Source organism: Scyliorhinus torazame, chromosome 2 (genome assembly GCF_047496885.1).
Source record: "Scyliorhinus torazame isolate Kashiwa2021f chromosome 2, sScyTor2.1, whole genome shotgun sequence".
In the NCBI taxonomy this organism is placed as follows: Eukaryota; Metazoa; Chordata; class Chondrichthyes; order Carcharhiniformes; family Scyliorhinidae; genus Scyliorhinus; species Scyliorhinus torazame.
The window spans coordinates 132,835,257-132,861,824 of NC_092708.1; the positions used below are offsets into that span (position 1 = coordinate 132,835,257).

Below are 26,568 nucleotides of genomic sequence, written 5' to 3' on the forward strand. Positions count from 1 at the left end.
TCTACTCTAGCTTCACCTGTTAGCTTACTATTCTCTACACTAGTGCCATCGATCCCTTCTATATTTTGTGCAATCTGTTATTGCTCTAATATTTTTTCTTTATTCCCACACCCCTGAGAGTTAGATTAAAGCCCTCCCAACAGCACTGGCAAAACACCCCCAAGGAACTAAATCTCAGCTGTGTTGAGGTGCATCCTGTCTGGCTTGTACAGATTCCATCTTCCCGAAAGCCAGTCGCAATGTCCTAGGAATCTAAAGCCCCCCTCCTGCGCCATCTCTCTAGCCACGCATTCACCTCCTTACTTTCCTATTTCTGCACTCCCTTGCATCAGGTTGAAACTTTCCCTCTTGAGCCTAATTGCCAGAACATTATCACAGTAGGTTAAGAAAAACATGTTTGAGGTACCTAAATGTTCATTTTTTATTGGTATTCTTTAATAAACATTTAAAAATTTGTAGAAACAATAAATTGATGACAGGAAAAGCAAGATCTTGATAGTAAAACACAATCTATATTTTCCTTAAAAAGAAAAAGACTTGCATTTCTATAAAATGTTATTTCTCTATAACATATCAAAGAATCAGAATAATACAGTGCAGCAGAGGCCCTTCGGCCCACCGAGTCTGTCCTGACACATGAAAAACACCTGACCTGCCTACCTAATCCCATTTGCCAGCACTTGGTCCATAGCCTTGAATGTTATGACGTGCCAAGTACTCATCCAGGTACTTTTTAAAGGATGTGAGGCAACCTGCCTCTACCACCTCCCAGACAGTGCACTCCAGACTGTCACCACCCTCTGGCTAAAAACATTTTTCCTCAAATCCCTCCCAAACCTCCTGCCCTTGACCTTGAACTTGTGTTCCCTTGAAACTGACCCTTCAACTTAGGGGAACAGCTGCTCCCTATCCACCCTATTTATGTCCCTCATATTTAAGTTAATTAACTTGTCTGAAGTGGCTTGACTATTACGTGTGGGGAAATATGGCAGTATTTTGCACACAGCAATATCCCCAAAACAGCAATATGATGATTAAGTGGCTAATCTACTTTTGGTGCTGTTGAATGATTCTAAACCAGAAATGTCACAGCTACCAACTTAGCTAAGCTGATCACTGAGTTTTACTGTAATGTTGAATGACATGGACCATTTTAGGTAATAAAATTGAAAGTGGCTAAAGACCACCAAAATAATTCTGAACCAAGTCTAGGATACTGGTAAAATTAACCTGGGAAAAAGCTAACTAGCACATGATGTCGATCCCAGTGAAGATTGAGTAAATGCAAGCATATTTAAAGAAAGTGCAAATCAATTACAGATTCATGTTCTCAATCTGTTATGCCAGTTTTTCAAAACCTTTATCCAGACCCTCCACCATTTATCAGCATAGCCCCTCCAAACAAACACACAATGCAAATTTTTGCCATTTTTTTTAGCTTCAGGATGGGCAAAAATGTTTGCCATATTTTTCGCGCAGAAACCTCTTTTGTGTTTACAATAGGTGACCGTGGTTGTAAATGTCAGTAGTTTGGTGACACACGACTATGACTATAAAACTATTTATAGTCAAAGATGAGAAGGCCAGATACCCTGTCATAATGGCAAGTAATTCTTACCCACATTGTCTTCATTATGGACTACTGATATGAAAGTCTCTAGATTACTTCCACATTGTTTCCTGTTTAATCATAAATATTTGTTCAATTGGGGGGGAAATAGACGTGACTCAAACAACCATGCTAAAATGGTCATTGCAATGGAATATGAAAAGGGAATTACCACAGAGTTTTGGGAGCCTATAGTTGCCTGGTGCTTTCTCCATGGCAATGCCTTGGCCAATCAGAATTTGCTTGCCAACCAATCAGCACCCTTTCTCCTGTAGTACAAATTGTTCTGATTGTTTGAAATTTGGCATTCTTGCATTTGTCCTGACTGCAAGACAAAACGTTTCGGCAACATGTCTCTCCTTTCAGCAATATTCAAGTTCTGTATCATCAAGCAACTGTGAGAATAGTGATAAAATACTCACAAAAAGTAAATCACTAAAGTTTGCACTGCAAGATTGGGGTTTGTTGTGCAAATTAAATGGTATTATATCTAAGTGTCAAGCTTGCACAATTTTAATCTTCCATCCCATTCAATTCCTCAATTTTACAGAGCAATCCCCAGAAGTCAAGAATAGAGGATCATTGGCTGTGAAGGTGAATTTTTATAAATTCTACAACTTTCATGTTCAATAAAGCAAAGTAAAAGTAATTACACCCAACATTAAAGTACATTATGATGAAAATAAAAATTGTTGAGAAATGCAGCAGGCCAGGCAGTATTTGTGAAGAGAAACAGGTTTAACATTTGTTCAAGATGACCTTTTATCGGAACTGAAGACAGATGGAAATGTTTTGAGTCAGTGAAAGGAATGGGGTTGGGGGGGGGGGGGGGGGAGAGACAGGCAGAACAAAAGGGAAAGTATGTGACAGGATGGAGGGCAGGAGAGGTTAAATAACAAAAATAATAATTATGCAAAAGTCAAAGTGAGTTGCAATGGGTATAGCAAAAAAACAAAAGATGTGCTCAGATGAGGTTTGAATGGTTATTTAGCAGCATGAAGGGATAAATAAAGAAACAAGACAAGACCAACTTGGCAAGATGAAGGCAATGGTTATGAACTAAAATTGTTGCATGATCTGCTACGGTGTTCCATCGAAACTCAACGCAAGTTCGAGGCACAGCACCTCATTTTTGACTCGGCATTCTCCAGTTTTCTGGTTCAACATTGAATTCAACAACTTGAGATTGTAACTTCTGCCTCCAACATTTTTTTTGGCTAGGTCAGTCTTGTTTCATTTTTTAAAAATTCCTTAATGTTGCATTCAGATGGTGACTATGTAGTCATTCACACTTCGCCTGGACACATTTTTAAAACATTCTCCCCATTATCACAACCTTTGGCTTTGATACCATGAAATTTTCTGTTTCTTCATCTTTTCTGCCCTCCACCCTCTCACAGGCCTTCCCTTCCTGGCCCAAACCTATTACACTCCTTCCTTTCTTTGGCCCTGATGACAGGTCAGCTCGACCTCCAATGTTAACTCTGTTTCTCTCCACAGATGTTGCCTGACCTGCTGAGTACTTTCAGCACTTTTTGTTTTCATTTCAGATTCCCAACACCCGCAGTATTTTGGTTCTGTATTAACATACACTGTGTCTTTTTCAAACAAACTCCTACGTGTTGTTGGTGACATTAACTGAACAACTGCAAATCACACCCATTAAAGTTTCTGATCATAGAAAGCAGTTTGGGAGAATCCATGATATGCGCTGTCCCTTCAGAAGTGGATTTGATCAACCAAATGGCCTCTGATTCTACAGTTTTAGGTTCCTGTTATAAAGTAATTTGAAGGCACAATTTGGATCAGCCTTTAAAAACCAAGACCACATGTAAAACAAATCATTTGTTTCTCCAATAACCCATGTCACTTTATTAAATGCATGAATTAACAACCACACCATTTGAACAATATGCAAAGTTCTTCAATGCAGTTTCCTATCAAAATTGTTTGAGCAAAAGGGTAGACATTATTTTGGATGAAATTTTTTTATACCTTTTCAAAATGATCATCGAAGGAAGAGATCAGTTCCTGTTTCTTTAAAGCTAGTTCCTTATGAGCATAACATTGCCTGGTCAGATAATCTACTCTCTGCTGAATGTAGCCAATCATCTCCTGAATTCCAGTGGCTCTGAAATGAAGCATATGAGATAGATATTGATTTTTCTCCAATAATAATAATCTTTATTAGTGTCACAAGTAGGCTTACATTAACACTACAATGAAGTTACTGTGAAAATCCCCCAGTCGCCACACTCCGGTGCCTGTTCGGGTACACTGAGGGAGAATTTAGAATGTCCAATTTCACCTAACAAGCACGTCTTTCGGGACTTGTGGGAGGAAACCGGAGCCCCTGGAGGAAACCCACGCAGACACAGGGAGAACGTGCAGACTCCATGCAGATAGTGACCCAAGCCAGGAATCGAACCTGAGTACCAGGCTCTGTGAAACAACAGTGCTAACCACTGCGCAAATGTGCCGTCCCCTTTTCCAATAAAGGGACTGGGAGAATGGGAAATCAATTCAGAATACAGACATAGGGCGCGATTCAACCAATCACCTTGGGCAAGTTTGGCAGAGTGTTTCTTGCCAGCTTTCTGGTGAGATCCACATCTCTATTCAACCCATTCTTTGGGGCCTTGGGGAGTTTCTCCCCGGTCAACCCCACACCAAAATTTTTTCAACACTGGCGAATTGAACTCGCCGATGAGACCAGCTCCTCAGAGATCAGGCCGCCATTTTGCAAGGACGGCCCGATCTCTAAGTGAGCTTGAGGATCTCCCACACACCCACACCCATGGGAAATGTCATCCCCGGCACACATAGCCATTACCCCACTCCCCCAAGTGAGGACACCCCTCTATGCAGTTACTGAAGGCCCCCCTTTTCAAGCCTTCCCACCCCTATTTCATGCCGCCCCCTTTCAGGACCCCCACTCTTAACCCTCCCAACCATATGGGGCCCCTTCATACCTGCTCTTCACCCACCTGATCTTGATAAGCTCCCTCATCTCCCCCTTTCATGGGCATGCCCCCCCCTCAGGCTCAGACCCTTGGCAGTACCACCCTGGCATCTGGCACCCTGGCAGTGCCAGGGTGGCAGTGCCAACGTGCCAGGTTGGAAATCCCAAGGTTACCGGGTGCCAGATCGAGAACCAGGGTGGCACCCTGCCCTGTCCCCAAACATCCATGGGCCTCCAATGGCATGGGAGACGCTCAGGTGCTGGTATGCCTGGTCCACGTTTGTTTGGACCAATACTAAAAGACACTCGGTCGAGGCCTCACTGGGGATGCCGTATTTGCCGGGCGTTGGGAGACTCCGGCACATGCATATTTAAAAAGGCCCCAAGGCTCATTTTAATATTTATCTCTGGATCTCGCCTAGCGAGGACTAGATCCAGATCGCGACGTTTTACAAGGTTCGGATTAGGACAGTATGGTGGCACAATGGTTAGCACTGCTGCCTCACAGCGCCAAGGACTCGGGTCCAATCCCGGCTTCGGGTGACTGTCTGTGAGGAGTTTGCACTTTCGCCCCGTGCCTGCGTGGGTTTCCTCCGGGTGCTCTTGTTTCCTCCCACTGTCTACAAATATGCAGTTTAGGTGGATTGACCATGAGGGTTACCGGGATTGGGCATGGGCGTGGGCCTGGGCAGGGTGCTCTTTCCAAGGGTCGTTGCAGACTCGATAGGCCGAATGGCGTCCTTTTGCACTGTAGGAATTCAATGAATCGAGCATTGCAATTCGGTGTTAGTACCTTTTATACCTTTTCCATAAAAAGCAATTCACCCTTCTGACATTGCAAATTTCAGCATTTCCCACATACCAACCAAACTGCCTATCAGAATTTTAAAAGCTTCCTGGGAATCAACTTTATTATTAATTATTATTCTTTAGAATTATTTAGAAAGAATTATACGTGCTTTGCAAGAATAATTCATTGTGTTAGGTTTCACTTTACGTCTGGTGGCAAAAATAATTAAAAGTAACAGTGGACAAAATTAGGTATTATCCTATGCCCATAACGTTTTGTGTTTTCTGCAAAATGTTTAAAATAAAATTAAAAATGGATAAAGGTTGGTCACAGATTGGTTTGCTTACAATGTAATCTTAGTACAGCCACCTGTGGATAACTCATATTTGAACATTTGAAGCCTTTCCATCTCCAATCTTCTGAAGAAGATTGAAAATATCACAATTTTTAAAATATTCCGGATAAAGGAATTTCAGGCAAAATTGAATAGGCCCGAAAAGCAGACACGAGGATCATGTTGCATAACAAGTCCATGCCCATTCCTTCAGATGCAGCCTGCTCATTTACATGATAGCTGAATGACACCCAACACTAAATACACTGTTGAGTGGCTGTATCCCTCAGCAGGGGGCCTCAAATTCAGGTGAGGCTACCACCACATAAGCTAACCTGCACTACTTGAAACCAGACTGCAACTCTTAAAGAGGAGGTACATTCTGGATGGAAGGTGCTAGAAGTGGCAAGGATAGGCAGCCTGAGCAGGAAAAACACTGACCAGTAGCAACTGGCAGAGCGCACGCTTCAAGGTCCTCTGATGCAGTACAGGAGACCTTGGTGCAGGAGGTGGGATATTTCATGTCCACAGGGGTCCAAGAAGCCCTCTAGATAAACTGTGAGAAGACACTGGGAGTAGAGAGCATCAACTTGCCCTCATATATGTAGCCCTACTGTAATCTTTCACACCCACATCTCACAACTTGAACATGCTACCAGTTATTCAACCTCGACAGTCATATCACCAAAACATGTTGTACCACATGCACTAACAACAGTTTTCTCTCTCTCGCACAACAAGGTGGTGCACAACTGGAGGCAGGAGGCAAGTGCAGAAGCCGATCCCTACCCCCATTAGGGAGATGGTGCTTACCATTCTTGGAGAAGCCATGACTGAGACCATGGCCAGCAAAGGAGTCAAAACCATTTAAGGAGATGGTGTACATGTACCTAATCCACCATCTCACTTTCTACTTCCCTCTCATCCCACAATCTCTTCTGATTTACAAGCAGTGTATACTTTTTGCTTTCGCCCCTCTGCTCACCACAATCTACCTTTGTGTCTTTTTCCTTGCAGATACCCAAGAACTGCAACCCCCTGGCCAGGCAGTAATGTAACAGCAAGAGAGGGCAGAGTAGGAGGATGGTAATGAAGAAGAAATGCCATCACTCGATCTCACACTCTCAGCCACCGATTCAGATCCTATTGCTCTATGTTATTTTAGTAGGTAGCATGCAGGCAGCATCTGCATGTGCTGAGAGCATAAGTATAGAGCATGAGTCGCCTTCAATCTGGACAGGACACAGGGGTAGGCTCCAGCTCACCAGAAGATCTATTGCAAAGGATTCAGAGATGTTCAATGCAGTAGCCTTGCAGGCCTGATAAGCAAAGAGATCATAGTATCCCTACAGTGCAGAAGAATGCCATTCGGTCCATCGAATCTACCCTTTCCCCTCAATCCCACCTAACCATATGGACACTTGGGGGAAACTTAGCATAGCCAAACCACGTAACGTGCAAATCTTTGGATTGTGGGAGGAAACCGGAGAACCTGGAGGAAATCTATGCAGACACGGGAAGATTGTGCAAACGCCACACAGACAGGCACCCGAGGTCATAAGCGAACGCAGTTCCTGACGCTGTGAGGCAGCAGTGCTAACCACTATGTCACCGTGCAACCCTCTCCTAAAAGGTCCTAGAAGAAAGGACAAAAGGCAAAAAACGAAGAAACATCGAGACATTGGAACATCAAATGCAAGCTGAGACACAGACCCAGAGATCAGACAGCAGTGAGCACAGCCCAGAAGCAGCAAACAGCGTCACAGAAACAGGGACAATTTCAGGGCTCAGCAGAAGCAAGGAATCAGCACGACAACTCGCAGTTCCTGAAGCTGTGAGGCAGCCGTGCTAACCACCATTTGTGTAGAAGACTCACAAGCGGCCCACAGCTGGGACAACTGGAGAAAAAGGTTCACAAGGTCAAGGTACAGACCTAATTCAGGATTACGCAAAAGAGAAAGATCAGGGGCGGAATTCTCCGGAAACGGCGCGATGTCCGCTGACTGGCGCCCAAAATGGCGCAAATCAGTCGGGCATCGCGCCGCCCCAAAGGTGCGGAATGCTCCGCATCTTTGGGGGCCGAGCCCCAACCTTAAGGGGCTAGGCCGGCGCCGGACGAATTTCCGCCCCGCCAGCTGGCGGAAAAGGCCTTTGGTGCCCCGCCAGCTGGCGCGGAAATGACATCTCCAGGCGGCACATGCGCGGGAGCGTCAGCGGCCGCTGACGGCATTCCCGCGCATGTGCAGTGGAGGGAGTCTCTTCCGCCTCCGCCATGATGGAGACCGTGGCGAAGGCGGAAGGGAAAGAGTGCCCCCACGGCACAGGCCCGCCCACGGATCGGTGGGCCCTGATCGCGGGCCAGGCCACCGTGGGGGCACCCCCCGGGGCCAGATCGCCCCGCGCCCCCCCCAGGACCCCGGAGCCCGCCCGCGCTGCCCTGTCCCGCCAGTAAGGTATGTGGTTTAATCTACGCCGGCGGGACAGGCATTTTAGCGGCGGGACTTCAGCCCATCCGGGCCGGAGAATCGCGGGGGGGGGGGGGCCCGCCAACCGGCGCGGCGCGATTCCCGCCCCCGCCGAATATCCGGTGGTGGAGAATTCGGCAACCGGCGGGGGCGGGATTCACGCCAGCCACCGGTGATTCTCCGACCCGGCAGGGGGTCGGAGAATCTCGCCCCATGTCAGTGCACTACTTTACTCCAGCAAGCCACTGAGTTGGATCTCAATCACTAGAAAGCCTACAGGGAGTTAAACAGGGTTGACCACCCAGGATTGACGTAGGTACCGGAAACGATAACGGCAAACTCAGCCCTGTGACTCTGCAAGACCTTCTTACCAATGTCTGGAAGCTTGTGCCAAAATTGTAAGTGCTATCCCACAGACTAGTCAAGCAACAACTTGGCACAGTGACACTCATGGAATCACACCTGACAGATAATCTCCCAGAAACCACCATCCACTATCATCAACCCTGGGTATGTCCTGTGTGATGAATGTAAGAAATTGTTATATGTTATATATTATATTTTATATTTGTGTCAGTAATGTTATTAAAAAAAAACCCTGGCAATGTGTCGACTTCTGCACTGTAAATTCTATGTTAAAGCTGCAATTAAGGTGTCGTAAAAGTGAGTAACCATCGTTTCTAACCATTTACATATAGATGGCAAATGGGATACTGTTTTGAATACTGGAAATTCCCTGGGGTATAGATAATGAGGGATTGTATTTAGTCCTAGCTAAGCAAGTAATGGAACACCTTTAGTGGGATACAGATGATGTAATGAATAGAGGAGCCATGTCTGTCTGTAATTTGCAGTTTTGCCAAATGCTGTTGGATTGAGCAGAAGGGTCTGACAACACAGAAGTGTACTGGATCTGCTCTTGTAAGAGTGTCTCTTCAAAAGTCACTTCACAAAGGGCCGCAAGTAAACCTGTTTTGTTAACTTTATTTAAATGTGGTATTTGAACTGTATTGGGATTGCTTGGTTCAAATATTTGTGGTGAAGGTGTCAGGCATCAGTTAAAGTTTTTCCATTTATTTAAGAACTGCTTAACTATGAATTTTAGAGCTATTTCTGTGATGTTAATGTGGTTAATACTTTGTTAAAAATAAAATTTGATTTAACCTAAAGGATCCCTATTTGTCAGTGGAATCACTCTTGGGATGAAGTATTCTTTCCTCACAGTTTTACAAATTGCAAATTGTTGATGTTTCTTATCTGGTATCCTAACATAAATGGAATCTGGACCGATATCCTAATACTTGTCCCACGAGAAGGACTGACCCAGCAAAGATGAGAGCACAGTGATATACAGTCAAGAGGGAGTTGCCTTGGAGTCCTTGACAAAGACTTGTGACCTCATAATGTCTCATGGCATCATGTCAAACATGAGCAAGGCAATCTCCTGTTGATTACTATATACCGCCACCTCCCCCTGACCCCTTCAAATGACGAATCAATGCTTTTCCACGTTGAACATACTTGGAGGAAGCACCTAGGGTGGCAAGGTTTCAGAATGTACTCTGGGTGCGGGACTTCAGTCCATCGCTAAGAGTTGCTTGGTGGCAACATTAGTGGCTGACCTGACCCAGGTGCCATAGCTTCTAGCCTGGATCTGCAGCTCGAGCTGGCTGTCCTAAAGGCCATAGCTTCTATCCAGGGTCTGCGGTAGGTGGTGAGGGGACCAAGAGAGAAATGCATACTAGAACTCACCCTCAACCATTGTGTTGCAAAGCGATAACAGAGGGATTGAATTTAAGAGCCGTGAGGTGATGATGCAGCTGTACAAAACTTTGGTAAACTTTTGAATGTAGGTGTGACAGTTTATGGAGCTATTCAGTAATATACATATTTTCCTAATTTTACTTTTTATTGTTTTGTATGAGGTCTATGTGCAAAAAGAACGTTTTCGCCAAAATAAACTTTCTTTGAATAACTGAAAATAAATAACTCCTATGTGTAGAAAAACAAGAGCAGAGAGCCTGGAGAGATCGTCCGCACCAGTTCAAAAAACACTGCGCTCGAAGCCAGCTCATCCATAAATTTGCCCATACCCCCAGATTGAATTCATCAGCATTGCAAATTTTCACTATTTGCACTCGTTGGCAGACTTCAAGGGGATTGTTAGAATTAAGCTTTTTCTTTCGGCACAATTGATATGTTTCAAAAACTTATAATATGGTTCAGAAAACAAAAGCAGTTTCAAGGGATTTATATTTCTATTAGTAAACATTAGAAATAAGGTATTGTTTTAGTGGATTTAATTTAATGTGTCTGTGTCTGGAAGGGTAAAACTGAAATTTAGATTCATGCTGGTCAATAGTGCTTTTACATGTGGGGGGTGGTTTCAATTCCAACTGTGATTCTATTATGCTTAGGGAGGGTTATGTCATGAAGAATAACTAATAGTAGCAGTGGTTGCTTAGCAGTTGCAGGCCCTTGTAAGGTAGGAAAGCGTTTAAGTTTTAGTTGTAGTTTTAGCTGGATATATTGCAGTTGGAGATAGGATACTGGGGAGTGCACATCTCTCAACTCTGCCAGAAGAAAGACTGCACAAGATGGGAGCTGCAAAGTGACAGGCTTACTAAAAAATTAATTACTGTCCAGAGAACCAGGGAATTGGGACAGAAAGAATGTCTTAAGATGACTGAAGCTAAGAGAATAGAGACCAAGTATTGTTCAGAAGAATTAAAGAAAAAGTAAAGAAGTGTTCTCTGTTAAAGAGACAATCGCAGTAATCTGAGTTAGAGTGGGAAAGCAGATTTCAGAGGGAAATCAAAAGTTTGAAGCTATTTTAATACCGTCTGGGACTCATGACTTAAATCAGTTTGTATGGCAGTCAAGACAACGGTGGTGGTGTAAAACATGGACTGGATTCACCATTAAAAATGAAGTGAAGCTTTGTTTAAAAGTGTAATTTGGAAAGCCTGGACTGGACTTCAGAATACAAACCACTAAGGGAAAGCATTACTCATAGATCATAGAATTTACAGTGCAGAAGGAGGCCATTTGGCCCATCGAGTCTGCACCAGCCCATGGAAAGATCACCCTACCTAATCCCACACCTCATCGCTATCCCCGTAACTCAGTAACCCCATCTAACCTTTTTGGACATGATGGGCAATTTAGCACGGCCAATCCACCTGACCTGCACTGTGAGAGGAAACCGGAGCACCCGGCGGAAACCCATGCAGTGGGGGGGGGGGGGGGGGTAGAACGTGCAGACTCCGCACAGAGAGTGACCCAAGCCGGGAATCGAACCTGGGACCCTGGAGCTGTGAAGCAATTGTGCTAACCACTGTGCTACCATGCCACCCGTTACACAGTAACTGAAAATAAATAACTCCTATGTGTAGAAAAACAAGAGCAGAGAGCCTGGAGAGATTTTCTGCACCAGTTCAAAAAACACTGCGCTCGAAGCCAGCTCATCCATAAATTTGCCCATACCCCCAGATTGAATTCATCAGCATTGCAAATTTTCACTATTTGCACTCATTGGCAGACGTCAAGGGGATTGTTAGAATTAAGCTTTTTCTTTCAGCACAATTGGTATGTTTCAAAAACTTATAATATGGTTCAGAAAACAAAAGCAGTTTCAAGGGATTTATATTTCTATTAGTAAACATTAGAAATAAGGTATTGTTTTAGTGGATTTAATTTAATGTTTCTGTGCCTGGAAGGGTAAAACTGAAATTTAGATTCATGCTGGTCAATAGTGCTTTTACATGTGGGGGGTGGTTTCAATTCCAACTGTGATTCTATTATGCTTAGGGAGGGTTATGTCATGAAGGATAACTAATAGTAGCAGTGGTTGCTTAGCAGTTGCAGGCCCTTGTAAGGTAGGAAAGCGTTTAAGTTTTAGTTGTAGTTTTAGCTGGATATATTGCAGTTGGAGATAGGATACTGGGGAGTGCACATCTCTCAACTCTGCCAGAAGAAAGACTGCACAAGATGGGAACTGCAAAGTGACAGGCTTACTAAAAAATTAATTACTGTCCAGAGAACCAGGGAATTGGGACAGAAAGAATGTCTTAAGATGACTGAAGCTAAGAGAATAGAGACCGGGAATCGAACCTGGGACCCCGGAGCTGTGAAGCAATTGTGCTAACCACGGTGCTACCATGCCGCCCATTACTGTGAGAGAAGATTTTAAAACATGTTTTTGGGAATGGAGTTTGGAAATTCTCATGTGACAATCATCTGGGGGGATTCTGAGTGGAATTCAACAAACACCAAATTGGGTTCAGATTGGACTGCGTGTATTTGACCATAGTCATCTTATGTGCAAAGGGACTTTGTATCTTAATGAGGCCATTTTATTTTAAGATTTACTTTATAATCTGTGCTAATCTTGAATTGTGTGTGCAATTGTTAAACTATGGGGGTAGTAAAGGAGTATTGTATAATTATGTAATTTCTTTCATGTTTAATAAATGTTTTTTTCATTGTTATTAAAGCTAGTTAGCGATCCTGTGACTCTGGTACTCCACATTTTACATTTAATAAAGTAAAAGCTACAGTATTTTGAGCCAGGGTTCCATTCTGGGATCCTCCCATCCAGAAACATCATTAACTGGGATCTTAACATTATGGGGCGAAATTCTCCGTTATCGGCGGAAAGTCCGCCGATCGGCGCAATAAACGGCGCAAATCCGACTTGCGTCACGTCGGAACAATGGGTCGATAGTCTCCGGCCCGAAATGGGCTAGCCGCGACGTAACGGGATCCGCGCTTGCGCAGTGGTTCACGCCGTGCAGCGTCATATGCGCTGCACGGCGTGACGGCTCAGAAGGCCGCGCTGCTCCCCCCCACCCGACCGCAACACCCGACCGCAACACCCGACTGGATGGCTGGCCGTCGCTCAGCCCCGAGGTTCGAGTCACGCGATGTGGAGGCGCTCCTGGACGCGGTGGAGCAGAGGAGGGACGCCCTGTATCCCGGGCACGGCCGCAGAGTTGCCACACGCCACAGCCGGCGTCTGTGGAGGGAAGTGGCAGAGGCCGTCACCGCTGTGGCCCTGACACCACGGACAGGCACCCAGTGCCACAAGAAGGTGAACGACCTCGTCAGAGCAGGCAGGGTGAGCCTCCCCCATATCCCCCCCTCCCCCATATCCCCCCTCTCCCACCTCCCCCATATCCCCCCTCCCCATATCCCCCCTCCCCCATATCCCCCCTCCCCCATATCCCCCATAGCCCCCCTCCCCATATCCCCCCTCCCCATATCCCCCATAGCCCCCCCTCCCCCATATCCCCCCTCCCCCATATCCCCCCTCCCCCATATCCCCCCTCCCCCATATCCCCCATATCCCCTCTCCCCCATATCCCCCCTCCTCATATCCCCCCTCCCCCATATCCCCCCCTCCCCATATCCCCCCTCCCCATATCCCCCCCTCCCACATATCCCCCCTCCCCATATCCTCCCCTCCCCATATCCCCCCTCCCCCATATCCCCCCCTCCTCCATATCCCCCCTCCCCCATATCCCCCCTCCCCCATATCCCCCCTCCCCCATATCCCCAAGTGAATCCAGCCCTAACCTTAACCTCTGCAATGCACGCGCAACCGATGGCGTGCATTCATATACCTGCCTAACACTGTTGCCTTTTACCCCTGCCCCCCCCCCCCCACAGGAGAAGCGCGCACACAACAATAGGGAGCATGTGAGGACTGGAGGAGGGCCCGCTGATGAGAGGCCACTGACCGTACACGAGGAAAGGGCCCTGGAACTGGCTGGCGGACCTGAGGACCGGGAGGTGGCTGATGCAGAGGTCGGGGGCGTACTAGCGAGTGAGCCACCGACAGCCCGTCCCCATATCCCCCCTCCCCTATATCCCCCTCCCCCGTATCACCTGATCACTGCCTGATGTCTAACCATGCATGCTTCATTGTGTATCGCAGGACCAAACGTCCAGGCACCCATCCCCGCAGATGCAGACCGCCCGCAGGATGCCCCTCGGAGACCACAGGAGACGGAGAGACCCGCACCCTCCAGCATGCGACGCCCGCAGGATGCCCCTCAGAGACCACGGGAGACGGAGAGACGGAGAGACCCGGACCCTCCAGCATGCGACGCCCGCAGGATGCCCCTCGCACACCACGGGAGACGGAGAGACCTGGAGCAACAGGGAGACGACACCCCCGTCACGTGCGGGAGCAACCACCCAGCGACGAGGGGGGCAGCCACAGGCCCTCATCACATCCGAGCCAGGACACCACTACCCAGGACACCACTACCCAGGACACCACTACCCGGGACACCCCTACCCGGGACAGCACTACCCGGGACAGCACTACCCGGGACAGCACTACCCGGGACACCACTACCCGGGACACCCCTACCCGGGACACCCCTACCCGGGACACCCCTACCCGGGACAGCACCAAGAAGACGAAATACCGGACAGTGACTCAGAGTGGATGGGTGGAGACGAACCCCCACCCCAAAGTGCCATGGACTCAGAGTGGGACGAAGAGCACGACACAACGCCACTGCTGTCACCAACACCCTCCACCATCGCAGAAACACTCACCACGGTTGGGCACTTTAGTGATGAGGCGTCTGGTACACTCACTGGTGCGCACAACACAGCCGTCCCGGTACAGCAGGTGGAGGTAGGAGCAGCAGAGGGACCGGGCGGTCGGAGGGCAGCCCAGCCCAAGCGAACATCTGCCGCCCAGATGGATCCCGGGTTCCTGGAGTTACCACACCCACACATAGATCCGATGCAACCACCGACCCGGAGACGAGCGAAGAGGGTGACGGGCGGCTTGCGGCGGCTGCGGTCGCAGGTGGAGGAGTCCACCCGCGTCCAGGAGCTGGGAGTGGTGCCGGTCATGCGTGCCACCCAGGCCGACACCGCACGGGTGGCGTCCGCGGTGGAGGCAATGGGTGCGACGGTGTCAGACATGGGGAACGGTTTGCGAGGCCTGGGGCCTTCCGTGCAGGCGGCGTCTGTGGCCCAGGAAATGGCTGCCCTCTCACAGGAGGCCATGAGCCAGTGCCAGCGCCAGATGGCAGAGGCGCTCAACGCCATAGCCCAGTCTCTGCAGGCCATGGCCCAGTCTCAGCAGGCCATGGCCCAGTCTCTGCAGGCCATCGCTGAGGGCATCGGCGCCAGTGGCCATGTGCGAGCCGGCGTCGCACTGTCACAGACAGGGTTTGCCAACCCCCTGGGCTCCATGGCTGCAAACCTGCAGACCCCTGTCGATACCAGCACGGGCCTCCAGGACTGGCAGCGCCAGATGTCGGGGGGGCGTCGGATGGCCAGTCCGTTCGCATCCCCCACCCATGTCGAGGCCTGGGGGCCATCGGGCACCCCGAGGGAGGAGGAGGTGGTGTGGTCCGTCCCGGCTCCCTCTGTAGGGGAGGTCCCGGTACACCGCGACACCTCGGACTCCCCCCCCCCCTTCCGTCCCAGGTGCATCGGGTGGGCAACGGGCAGGACAGGCTGGCAGCTCGCCATCCCAGTCACCCGGGCCGCAGCCTGGCCCATCTAGGCCAGGACGCCCCAGGAAACGGCCGCCAAAGGGATCCAGTGTCAGAGGGCAGGAATCACAGGAGTCCACCTCCAGTTCTGCTGTACCGTCTGGGGAACCACGTAGACGTAGTCAAAGGGCCCGTAAGGCCAAACAATTAGACACTGAGTAAGTTGGCACGGGTGCAGGGCACAGATGAGTTTTAGGGGCTAGGGCACGTGCATGAACTCCTTTGGTTATTAAAGTCAATGTTACACCTACCGAAGCTGCCTTTGTGCTCTGTCCAAAGTGTGCGGGGGTGTCATGTACGTTGAGCGCAAGTGTGTGTGTGTGAGGGGTGGTCTTACCTCAGCCCCAGGTGAGTCTGCCCCCTTCCCCCTGGGCCGCCATCAACATCCCCCGGGCAGAGGACGGGACCGTGCGCTGCAGTGTCACAGCCGCATGCAGGGATGGTCCGGGTGGATGGTGGTACTGTGGCCATGGGTCAGACATAGTCCAACGATGTAGAGCCAGGAGCTCATCGCAGGGCGGGTTGTCATCATCCTCCATGGCCTGCGATAAACACGCGTCCACCCGCAACTGTGTGAGTCCGGCCCGTTGTGCCGCAGGTGGATCGGCAATGGGGGGGGGGTGGTGTGCATGCGGGTGGGGTGGGTGGGGTTGGGGAGGGGGTGAGGGTGCTGGGTGGGTGGATGGGTGGGGGGTGTGGGTGGTCGGCTGTTGCCATGGTGTGCGGTCTGTGGCCATACTACCCGATTCCCACGCCCATCTAGTCAGTGAAGCGGGCGTCTATCAGTCTGTCCCGTGCCCGCTGGGCCAGCCGGTAACGGTGGACAGCCACCCACCTGTGTCTACCCCGTCTGCCCTGACCATTGCCCCCATCCCCCTCATCTGGGGAGGACTGGGCCTCTTCCTGCTGCTCCTCCACTCCGCCCTCCTCTGCCTGCGGCACATCGCCCCTCTGCTGGGCTATGTTGTGCAGGACGCAGCACACCACAATGATGCGGCCGACCCTATCTGACCGATACTGGAGGGCGCCCCCAGAGAGGTCCAGGCACCTGAAACGCATCTTCAGCACGCCAAAGCACCTCTCGATCACTCCCCTTGTCGCTACATGGGCATCATTGTAGCGGTTCTCCGCCTCACTGCGTGGCCTCCGTATAGGCGTCATCAGCCACGATCGCAATGGGTAGCCCCTGTCGCCCAGCTACCAGCCCCTCAGCCGGGGATGGCGTCCCTCGTACATGCTGGGGATGGATGACCGCGACAACACGAATGAGTCGTGTACACTGCCTGGGTGACGGGCGCAGACGTGCAGGATCATCATGCGGTGGTCGCAGACCACCTGTACGTTCATTGAATAGGTCCCCTTCCTATTAGTGAACACGGCCCTGTTATCTGCAGGTGGCCGCACCGCGACGTGCATCCCATCGATCGCGCCCTGGACCATGGGGAACCCGGCCACGGCAGAGAAGCCCACGGCCCGGGCATCTTGGCTGGCCCGGTCCATGGGGAAGCGGATGTAGCGGTGCGCCATGGCATATAGGGCATCTGTCACTGCCCGGATGCACCGGTGCACCGAAGTCTGCGATATGCCGGACAGGTCCCCACTCGGTGCCTGGAATGACCCCGTTGCATAAAAGTTCAGGGCCACCGTAACCTTTACGGACACGGGGAGAGGGTGTCCCCCGCCCGTGCCACGCGGTGACAGGTGTGCCAGCAGGTGGCAGATGTGTGCCATGGTTTCCCGGCTCATCCGGAGTCTCCTCCTGCATTCCCGGTCCGTGAGGTCCTGGTATGACTGCCGGGGCCGGTACACACGGGGCGCCCTCGGGTGCCTCCGTTGCCGTGGGGCCGCGACGTCCTCCTCCCCCTCCTCGTCCTGTTGGTCAGGTGTCCCTCCAGCCTGGGCGGCTGCCACCTGCCCCTCTGCGGCAGCCTGCGCCGCCTCTCTGGCACGCTCCTCCTCCTCCTCCTCCTCATCCAGGGCAACATAGACATGAGCGGCTGCCACCACGGCGGCCAACATCGCTGGATGATCTGAAAACATGACGGCCTGGTTGGGGGGAGGGGAACGACGACATGTCATCATTGCCCATATCCCCTCCTCCCCCCAGCCAGGTGGCATGGACCGCATGGGTCCAACTGTTGGAGGCTGGCACCTGGCCAGGTGGACCAACTCACTTGCCCTCCCATCCCCCTCCTCGGCATGGGCCCCCCCCAACCTCCACCCCGGCACGGACCACCCCCCCGCAACCTCCACCCCAGCACGGACACCCCCCCCCACCTCCACCCCGGCACGGACCCCCCCCCCCAACCTCCACCCCGGCACGGACCCCCCCCCCCCAACCTCCACCCCGGCACGGACCCCCCCCCCAACCTCCACCCCGGCACGGACCCCCCCCCCCAACCTCCACCCCGGCACGGCACGGACCCCCCCCCCAACCTCCACCCCGGCACGGACCCCCCCCCCAACCTCCACCCCAGCACGGACCCCCCCCCAACCTCCACCCCGGCACGGACCCCCCCCCCCAACCTCCACCCCGGCACGGCACGGACCCCCCCCCCAACCTCCACCCCGGCACGGACCCCCCCCAACCTCCACCCCGGCATGGACCCCCCCCCAACCTCCACCCCGGCACGGAACCCCCCCCAACCTCCACCCGGCACGGACCCCCCATCCACCTCCCCGGCACGGACCCCCTCCCGGCACTCCCCCGGAGCCCAGCCTACTCTAACACCCCCCCCCCCCCCCCCCCCCCCCCCGCCGCACACACACGAGCCGAGACACACCTCTCCTCACGCATTCAGACTGCGGCCACGCCATTGCCTGCCCAGAGCCAACTCCCCAGGCCGTCACTCACCTCCACGCTGGTCGGCGTGAACCTGGAGCACCGGGTCACGCCGATGAAAAGGAGGTTTGATTCACGTCGACGTGAACGGTCATCACGTCGACGGGACTTCGGCCCATCCGGAAGGGAGAATATCGGCAGGCCGAAAATCGGCTGCCTTGCGCAGACCCGTGACATTCTCCGCGGCAGCGGCGACATTAACTCTGGGGGGTCGGAGAATGACGCCCATGATATTCTTTAATTTGCTAAAGAACTATCTGCTATTTATCAACTAAATTTATAAATGGAGGAGAATGTGCAAACTCCACACTAACATTGACCTGGGGCCGGGATCGAACCCGGGGCCTCGGCGACATGAGACCACCATGCCCTCAAGGATTGCCGCCCTCAAGGATTGTTATTTAATGCAAATTCTTTTATTATTTACTTTCCAAGGCACTGCTCAATTGCACTGATTCATGGCAGAATTTACGATCAGTGACATGCAAATTGTTTGGATAAAAAGGCAGAGGGAAAAGAACACTTCAAACTAGCTCAATTTAAGTGGAATTTGGACCTAGATCGCCAATTGCACGCAAAGTGGGAAGTCTTGCCCTCGGTATTTCATTAATTTGAGCAATGTACAAGTTTAGTTAAGTTGCAGAAAAAATCTTCTGCAATAATTGCATGACCATAAATCTCATCTTTATGAAAATTGGAGGGTATGTGTGATGCTGTAAATAGGCAGAACTTTGTATGAAGTGTAAAAATTAGAACTAACACAAATATGAAAATCTGGTTGGCCATGGTCTTCACCCTTCCACATCTCTAAGTTCCTCCAGCCCTTCACGATCTCTGTGCTCCTCCAGATTGCTGGCAACTTGCGCATCTGCAATTATGTCACCCCAGCTATATCTTCAGTTGCCTGGAATCCCCTCCCTAGACCTTTCTGGGTCACAAGTCCTCATATCTCATATGGTTCACGGTCAATTTTTGTTTGTTAATGCACCGGTGAAGAACCTCAGGACATTTTGTTGAAGCTAATTTCACACACAGGGTAGAATTTTTTGCATTCTTTGCACAATATTTCCTACCTTTGGGGATCGATTTTAATCAACAGCTGTTGTCCCTTCTGTAGGGCCTCTGTAGTTGCAACTTCGATTGCCTGGCACAGAGAATTATGTTCTGCAGAGAGTTCTGACAAGCAGAGTGACTTTAAATTAAGATGTTTCAAATGACTTTCTATGTCTCCTAGCACATCAAATCCCTGTCAATAGAAACAAAGCAGAACATTACTCAATTACCTTGTGATCCAGATCATGACTGTGACCACATGAAACAATGACGAATAAGAAGCATCCAACTAATGGCAAAACTACTGGAATGTTACCTGGTGACTACATGTTTGTTGCAGAGTTTGCAGGTTCCTCCTAAGCAGCTACTTTACAATCTTTTGCGTTTTTTAGTAGATAAGGATGGTAAAAATTGAGGCCCATAACCCTTTAATGGTTAAAGACCATTCAAAACATGAGTAAAACTTAAGAAAATTCAGAATGGATAAAGGATATTCAACTACTCATAGAATCATAGAATTTACAGTGCAGAAGGAGGCCATTCGGCCCATCGAGTCTACACCGGCTCTTGGAAAGAGCACCCTACCCACACTTCCACCCTATCCCCATAACCCAGTAACCCCACCCAGCACCAAGGGCAATTTTGAACACTAAGGGCAATTTATCATGGCCAATCCACCTAACCTGCACATCTTTGGACTGTGGGAGGAAACCGGAGCCCCCGGAGGAAACCCACGCACACACGGAGAGGATGTGCAGACTCCACACAGACAGTGACTCAAGCCGGAATCGAACCTGGGACCCTGGAGCTGTGAAGCAATTGTGCTATCCACAATGCTACCATGCTGCCCTTCTTCTTCCATGATCCACATGTGGCTACCTCAGTGAAGGATACAGTCATTCCATCTTCCTTTTAAGTAACTGTATATGAAGTTAATCCCGACTAGGCATTCAATGTGAATTGATGGACCTACATCTGTAAGCTCCAGATGAAGAACCACAAAAGAAGGCTAACCAGAATTCACAAAAATAAAGTACTGCAGATACTGGAAATCTGAAATAAAAATGCAAAATGTTGGAAATATCCAACAAGTCTGGCAACATCTGCGGAAAGAAAAATATGGTTGGTGTTTTAGATTTAGTATTTTCCTCACGAAAGGTCATTAACTCTGTTTGTCTCTCCACAGATGCGGCCTGATCGCTGGGTATTTTCCAGACCAGAATATATTTGACCTCATGAATTTTAAAGGCGAGATTGAAATCCAAGTATGAAATTATATTGTGGTCCACTTAAGAATATCAGAGCTTTTCCTTTTAACATTGGATTTACCTCTGTACAACAGCGTTACAACAATTAGAGGGCAACTGTTTAAACAACACGGAACCTGAACAAGCTCAATGACATTGTGCCTGTGCGTGATAGTAATGATGGCCATATTCTGAATAATCTTCCTTCAGCTACTTTATTTTGTGGATTTTAGATATGTTTCCAATACTTTTTTTTTTACTGTGGGGGAGAAACAAGGAAATGGTAGGTATTCATTATTTTCACTTTTTAGATCCTTTTTGATTTCAATGAAAATGGAGCCACACAGGAAAATCTAACTCCAGCCATCTTATAGAAATATGTAGCTTTTCATACTGACTTTCTCATCTTCCACTCATACCAAATACCACCTAATACACTTCTCAATGGGACTAATCCTCGACCCTTCCCATTCCGTCTCGTGCTAATTAACACTAATACTAACTAACAATTGTCATACACTAATACTAACTAATGATGAGGCTTTATATGATGTCACCAGGCGTGGGGGAGAGGGGGAAGTGTTGGGGGGTGGCAGCAGCATGTAGACGAGTAATAGGAAGGAGCCAAGGATACATCCCTGGGGGACACCAGAGTTAAGATGAGATATATAAGAATGGATCCAGGTGAGTGCGGTCTTACCCACTTGAATGACTAAGGAGAGGCATTGGAAGAGGATGGTTTGGCCAATTGTGTCAAAGATAAGTGGTACGTCAAGAAGGATGATGAGGGAAAGTTTACCTTTGTCACTGACACATGGGATGTTATTTGTAACATTGCTAAGGGCTGCTTCAGTAGTGGGGCAGGACAGAACCTGGTTGGAGAGATCCAATCATGGAATTCTGGGAAAATAGCAGTGAATTTGGGAGGCAACGTCACATTCAAGGATCTTGGAGAGGAAAGGTATGTTGGCAATGTGACTGTAGTTTTCAAGGATGAAAGGGTCAAGGGTGCAATTTTTTGAGCAGAGGGATGATGATAGCAGATGTAAAGAGAAAGGGACACCACCTGATGCGAAAGAATTGCTAACAATATCAGCTAACATGGGGGACCAGGGAGGAAATTTGTGTGATCAGTAGTGGGTGAGTCTCGTGAACAAGGTTCACTTAGCGAAGATGACAAGGGGAGATAAGTAAGAATCTATAGAGTGATACGAGTTCAGGGCTAGAGCTGAGCATTAGAAGAACTTTGGCTCAGTGAGCTAATAGAAGGGAAGAGGTATAAATCAAATGATCTCCATCTTAGAGATTAAGAAGTTCTTGAGTTTGCTGTACATTGTTGGAGTTAAGGGTAGAGAAAACAGAGGAAAGGGTTTAAGAAAATGGGTTTTCTTTGCATTCCAAGATGATCCTGGAATAGTGAGCAGTTTCAACAGAAGAAGATAGGACTCAATAGTGTTTTCTGTGATCCAGTCAGATTTGTGGTAAATGGTGAAACCAGCTGTCCTCCTTATCCATTCAAGTCCATGTTCCTTGTGCTTAAGGGAATGGAGATGAAGGGCAGGATTTTCCGATGTACACTGTGGCCACAATTTTTCAGTAATTCCCTTAATTTTAAACAGAAGCCCCTAGTTCTAGATTTTCCCACAAAAATAAATATCCTTTCCACATCCACCCTATCAAGGCCCCTCAGGAGCTTATATGTTTCAATCAAGTTGCCTCTTGCTCTTCTAAACTCCAGTGGATATAAGCCTAGCCTATCCAACTTTGCCTTCTTTTAAGACCCTAGAATGACATCACTCAGGGATCGGAGACTTGGCAACCTGAAGTTCCAACAATTTGCTGAAGTACCACTTCCCTCGTGATTGTAGTTTTCTTGAATTTCTCCCTCTCTTTCTATCCTGATTTACAGCCATTTCTGGGGCGGTACTCGTATTCTCTATAGTGATGACCGATGTAAAATACCTGATAAATTAAATTGAAGCCCACTTCTACCTCCTTCCCGAAATCAACCAACAAGCCTTGCTAGACTCATGGTGTCAGCCTGTCCTTGCCACCCTAAACACATTTTGTCTTATCTTGACTCTATTTCCACTTCCCTTGTCCACTCCCTCCCCACCTACGTTCGCGATTCCTTTGATGCCTACGTCACATCAACAATTTCCAGTTTCCCGGCCCTAACTGCCTCTTCTTCACTATGGACATCCAATCCCTCTGCACCTCCATTACCCACCAGGAGGATCTCAGGGCTTCTCCCTCAAGCAGAGGCCCAAACAATCCCTGTCCACCACCACTCTCCTATGCCTAGCTGAACTTGTTCTTTCACTCAACAATTTCTCCTTTAAGTTGTCTCACTTTTGTAAATAAAAGGTGTGGTTATGGGTACCTGCATGGGTCCCCCGTCATGCCTGTCTTTTTGTGGGGTATGTGGAGCATTCCTTGTTTCAGTCCCACTCAAGATCCCTCCCACAACTCTCTCTCCATTACATCAATGATTATACTGGTGCTGCTTCATGCTCTCATCTGGACTTGGAAAGTGTTCTTGATGTTGCTTCCAATTTCCACCCCTCTTTCACGTTCACATGTTTTATCTCTGCAACCTCCCTTCCTTGCCCTCTGTCACAATTTCTGGTGATAGACTGACCACCAATATTCATTACATACTCACTGACTCCTACAGCCACCTCGACTGCAGCTCCTCACACCCCGCTCCCTGTAAGGACTCCATCTCATTCTCCCAGTTTCTCTGCGTCCACCACATCTGTTCCAATGATGTCACCTTTGAAAACAACACTTCGGACATGTCTTCCTTTTTCCTCAACCAAGTTTTCCCCAACAGTGGTTGGCAAGGCACCCAAACGTGTCCGACCCATCTCCTGCACCTCTGCCCTCATTCTTCCCAGAATCATGACAGGATCCCTCTTGTCCTCAATTGTCACTCCAAAAGCCTCCGCATTCAAGGATCATCCTTCGCCATTTCTGCCAACTGCAGCATGATGCCACCACTAAACACATCTTCCCCTTACTCCCTTGTCAGTGGGGACCAGTTTCTCTGTAACAACCTGGTCCACTCCCTCCATCACCCCCAAACCTTCATCCCCTTCCCACAGCATCTTCCCATGCATTTGGTGTGTAACATCTGCCCCTTTAGCTCCTTACTGTCCAAACACTACTGTTAAGTGAAGCAGTATTTCACTTACACCACCTTCAATTTAGTCTACTATATTTGCTACTCCCAATGTGGTCTCCTCTACATTGAGCAGTCTAATCGCAGATTAGGTGACCACTTTGCAGAACATATTCAATCCATCCGCAAGCATGACCACGGCCTTCCAGTCGCTTGTCATTGCAACTCAACATCTTGTTCTCATACCTACATGTTGCAGCAATGTTCCAGTGAGGCCTAACGCAAACTGGATGAACAACACCTCATCTCATGGGAGGCACGGTGGCACAGCGGTTAGCACTGTTGTCTTATAGTTCCAGGGACCCAGACTCAATTCCGGCCCCAGGTGACTGTCTGTGTGGAGTTTGCACTTTCTCCCCATGTCTGCGTGGGTTTCCTCCGGGTGCTTCAATTTCCTCTCACAGTCCAAACATGTGCAGGTTAGGTGTGCGGCCATGCTAAATTGCCCCTTAGTATCGAAAAGGTTAGGTAGGGTTACTAGGTTACAGGATAGGGTAGGGAAGTGGGCTTAAGTAGGGTGTTCTTTCCATGGGTCACTGCAGACTCGATTGGCCGAATGGCCTTCTTCTGCACTGTAGCGATTTTATGATCTTCCAACTAAGCACAATGTTACAGCCTTCTGGACTCAACATTGAATTTAACAACTTTAGACTGTGGACATTCTCTTCCATCTTGAACACCCCCCCCCCCCCCCCCCCCTCCCATTCTTGTTTTCTGTTTCCTTGTTTTGTCCCAATGCAAACAACATCACCCCCACAGGCCCATCTATCACTTCACTTGCTTTTCAGTTTTACTTTCACTGAGCACTGATCTTTTTCTTCTTTTAACACGTTCTGCTATCTTATCTTTATGCTTCTCTCAGCACTTCTTTAGTCTTTAATGCTACCATTAACATTCCATATGTCTTGTGTCAATGACATCTTTGTCAATTTCTCTTTTGCTCTAACCTATTCCTGACCTTCTAGTCTGTTCCGTCTCCTCCATAGCCCTAATCTATTACATTTTTATCCCTCTTCAATTCTGAAGAAGCCATAGACTCGAAATGTTAACTCTGATTTTCTCTGCTCAGATGCTGCCAAACCTGAGTTTATCCAGCATTTTCTGTTTATAGTTCGTAATGACTCCACACTACCAACCCCCTTGCACTGCATTTCCCATGGAGGCTCTTCCAAGAAGCCCATGCTCCAGGCTTCCCTTCCCTCTGTAAAGCACTTCCAAGACACCTGTGACCCAGCAGCAGAAGGCACCGTCAGGAACAATGCTTTTCATATCGGACAGTCTTCCCCCTGGTACTCCCCGGATTAATTCCTCATCAAGTCAACCCCGTGGATTCCCCTGAATCAATGCCCCCAATACCCCCTACAGTCAACCCCCAATCTCCGTCAGCAAACCACATCTCTCTCAAGACAACGCCAGGTATCCTCCAAGTCAATATCCAAGTACCTTCCGAGTCAACTTCCCTGGTCTCCCCCAGAGTCAACCCCCCTGCAACCCCACCCCAGTCAAAGTCAAACATTCCCGGTCTTCCCCAAGACACCCCACCCGGTACTCATTGAGTCAACCCCCCAGTACCTTCCACGTTAACAACACCCCACCCCCCCTTGATCTCCTCGAAATCAACACTTCCCCACCCCACCCCCTAGTCTCTCCCAAGTCAACCCCCCAACACCCTGAAGTCTTCCTTCTGGTCTTCCCTGGCTTGGCCCCTGGTACTTTGGAGTGAACCCACTGGTATCCTTTCAGTGTTACCCCGGTTCCCTTCCAGTGGACTGATACCTGAAAAAATATAATGTGCAAGGTTATGGGGATAAGGCAGGGAAATGAGACGAGGCAGAATGCTCTTTCAAAGAACCAGTGCAGACCCGAAGGGCCGAATGACCTCCTTCGGCACTGTAAAGATTCTGCGAAATAGAGTAGGCACATCGGTCATCACGCAAATAATCTTGCCCTTGTGCTTTGGGGAATGGCCGTAATGTCCGAGCTCCCCAACATTGGATTTGGGGGACTCCTCAAAGATTTGCTGGGGAATTCCTCTCAGAAGGTATCAGGTAAGGTTTGCACAGCAATAACCCAGAAATACAAAGCTGGGAACTATCCAAAATGCATTAAATCACAAACTTCAGGTGGTTCTGACCCGCCCACCCCCCACCCTTCCCAACCTCACCATCCTGACCTCTCACCCCTCCACCCCTTATCCTCCGACTACCCCAACCCAACGTCCCCACCCCACCTCTGTCCCTCAACCGCTTACTTCTGGCTTCCTCAACCTCCGATTCTCCTCCCCGTACCTCCCAGCTCCCAACTTTCCAACCCCATGAACCACCCCCCACCCCCCCACCCCCAATCTCCAACACCACCATCTACAGACCTCCGATCCCCTGAGCTCTGAACACCCAAATCCCCAAATCCTGTATTAGACAATTACCTTCTCCCTAGCCTGTCAATTTCTTGGGCATTTAAAAATTCCCTGCTTTGCAGCAGCTCATGAAGTAAAAAAGGGGAGTGTGGCCTCCTTGAATGAGGCAGAGTTGGACTGCGCTGGGGCCTTTTGATGCA

At 49.2% G+C, this 26,568-nt stretch overlaps 1 protein-coding gene across 4 annotated transcripts in view; it reads right to left on the minus strand.

Annotated features, from left to right (window-relative positions):
• ccdc141 (coiled-coil domain containing 141) overlaps window positions 1-26,568 on the minus strand; it is a 340,177-nt gene that overhangs the window by 178,641 nt on the left and 134,968 nt on the right. For all 4 annotated transcript variants that reach the window (XM_072477265.1, XM_072477274.1, XM_072477256.1 and 1 more), the window contains exons 8-9: window positions 19,602-19,774; window positions 3,605-3,740 (exon numbers count right to left, since the gene is read on the minus strand). In XM_072477265.1, coding sequence (XP_072333366.1) covers window positions 3,605-3,740; window positions 19,602-19,774 — 309 coding nt within the window. The remainder of the gene's footprint in view (window positions 1-3,604; window positions 3,741-19,601; window positions 19,775-26,568) is intronic.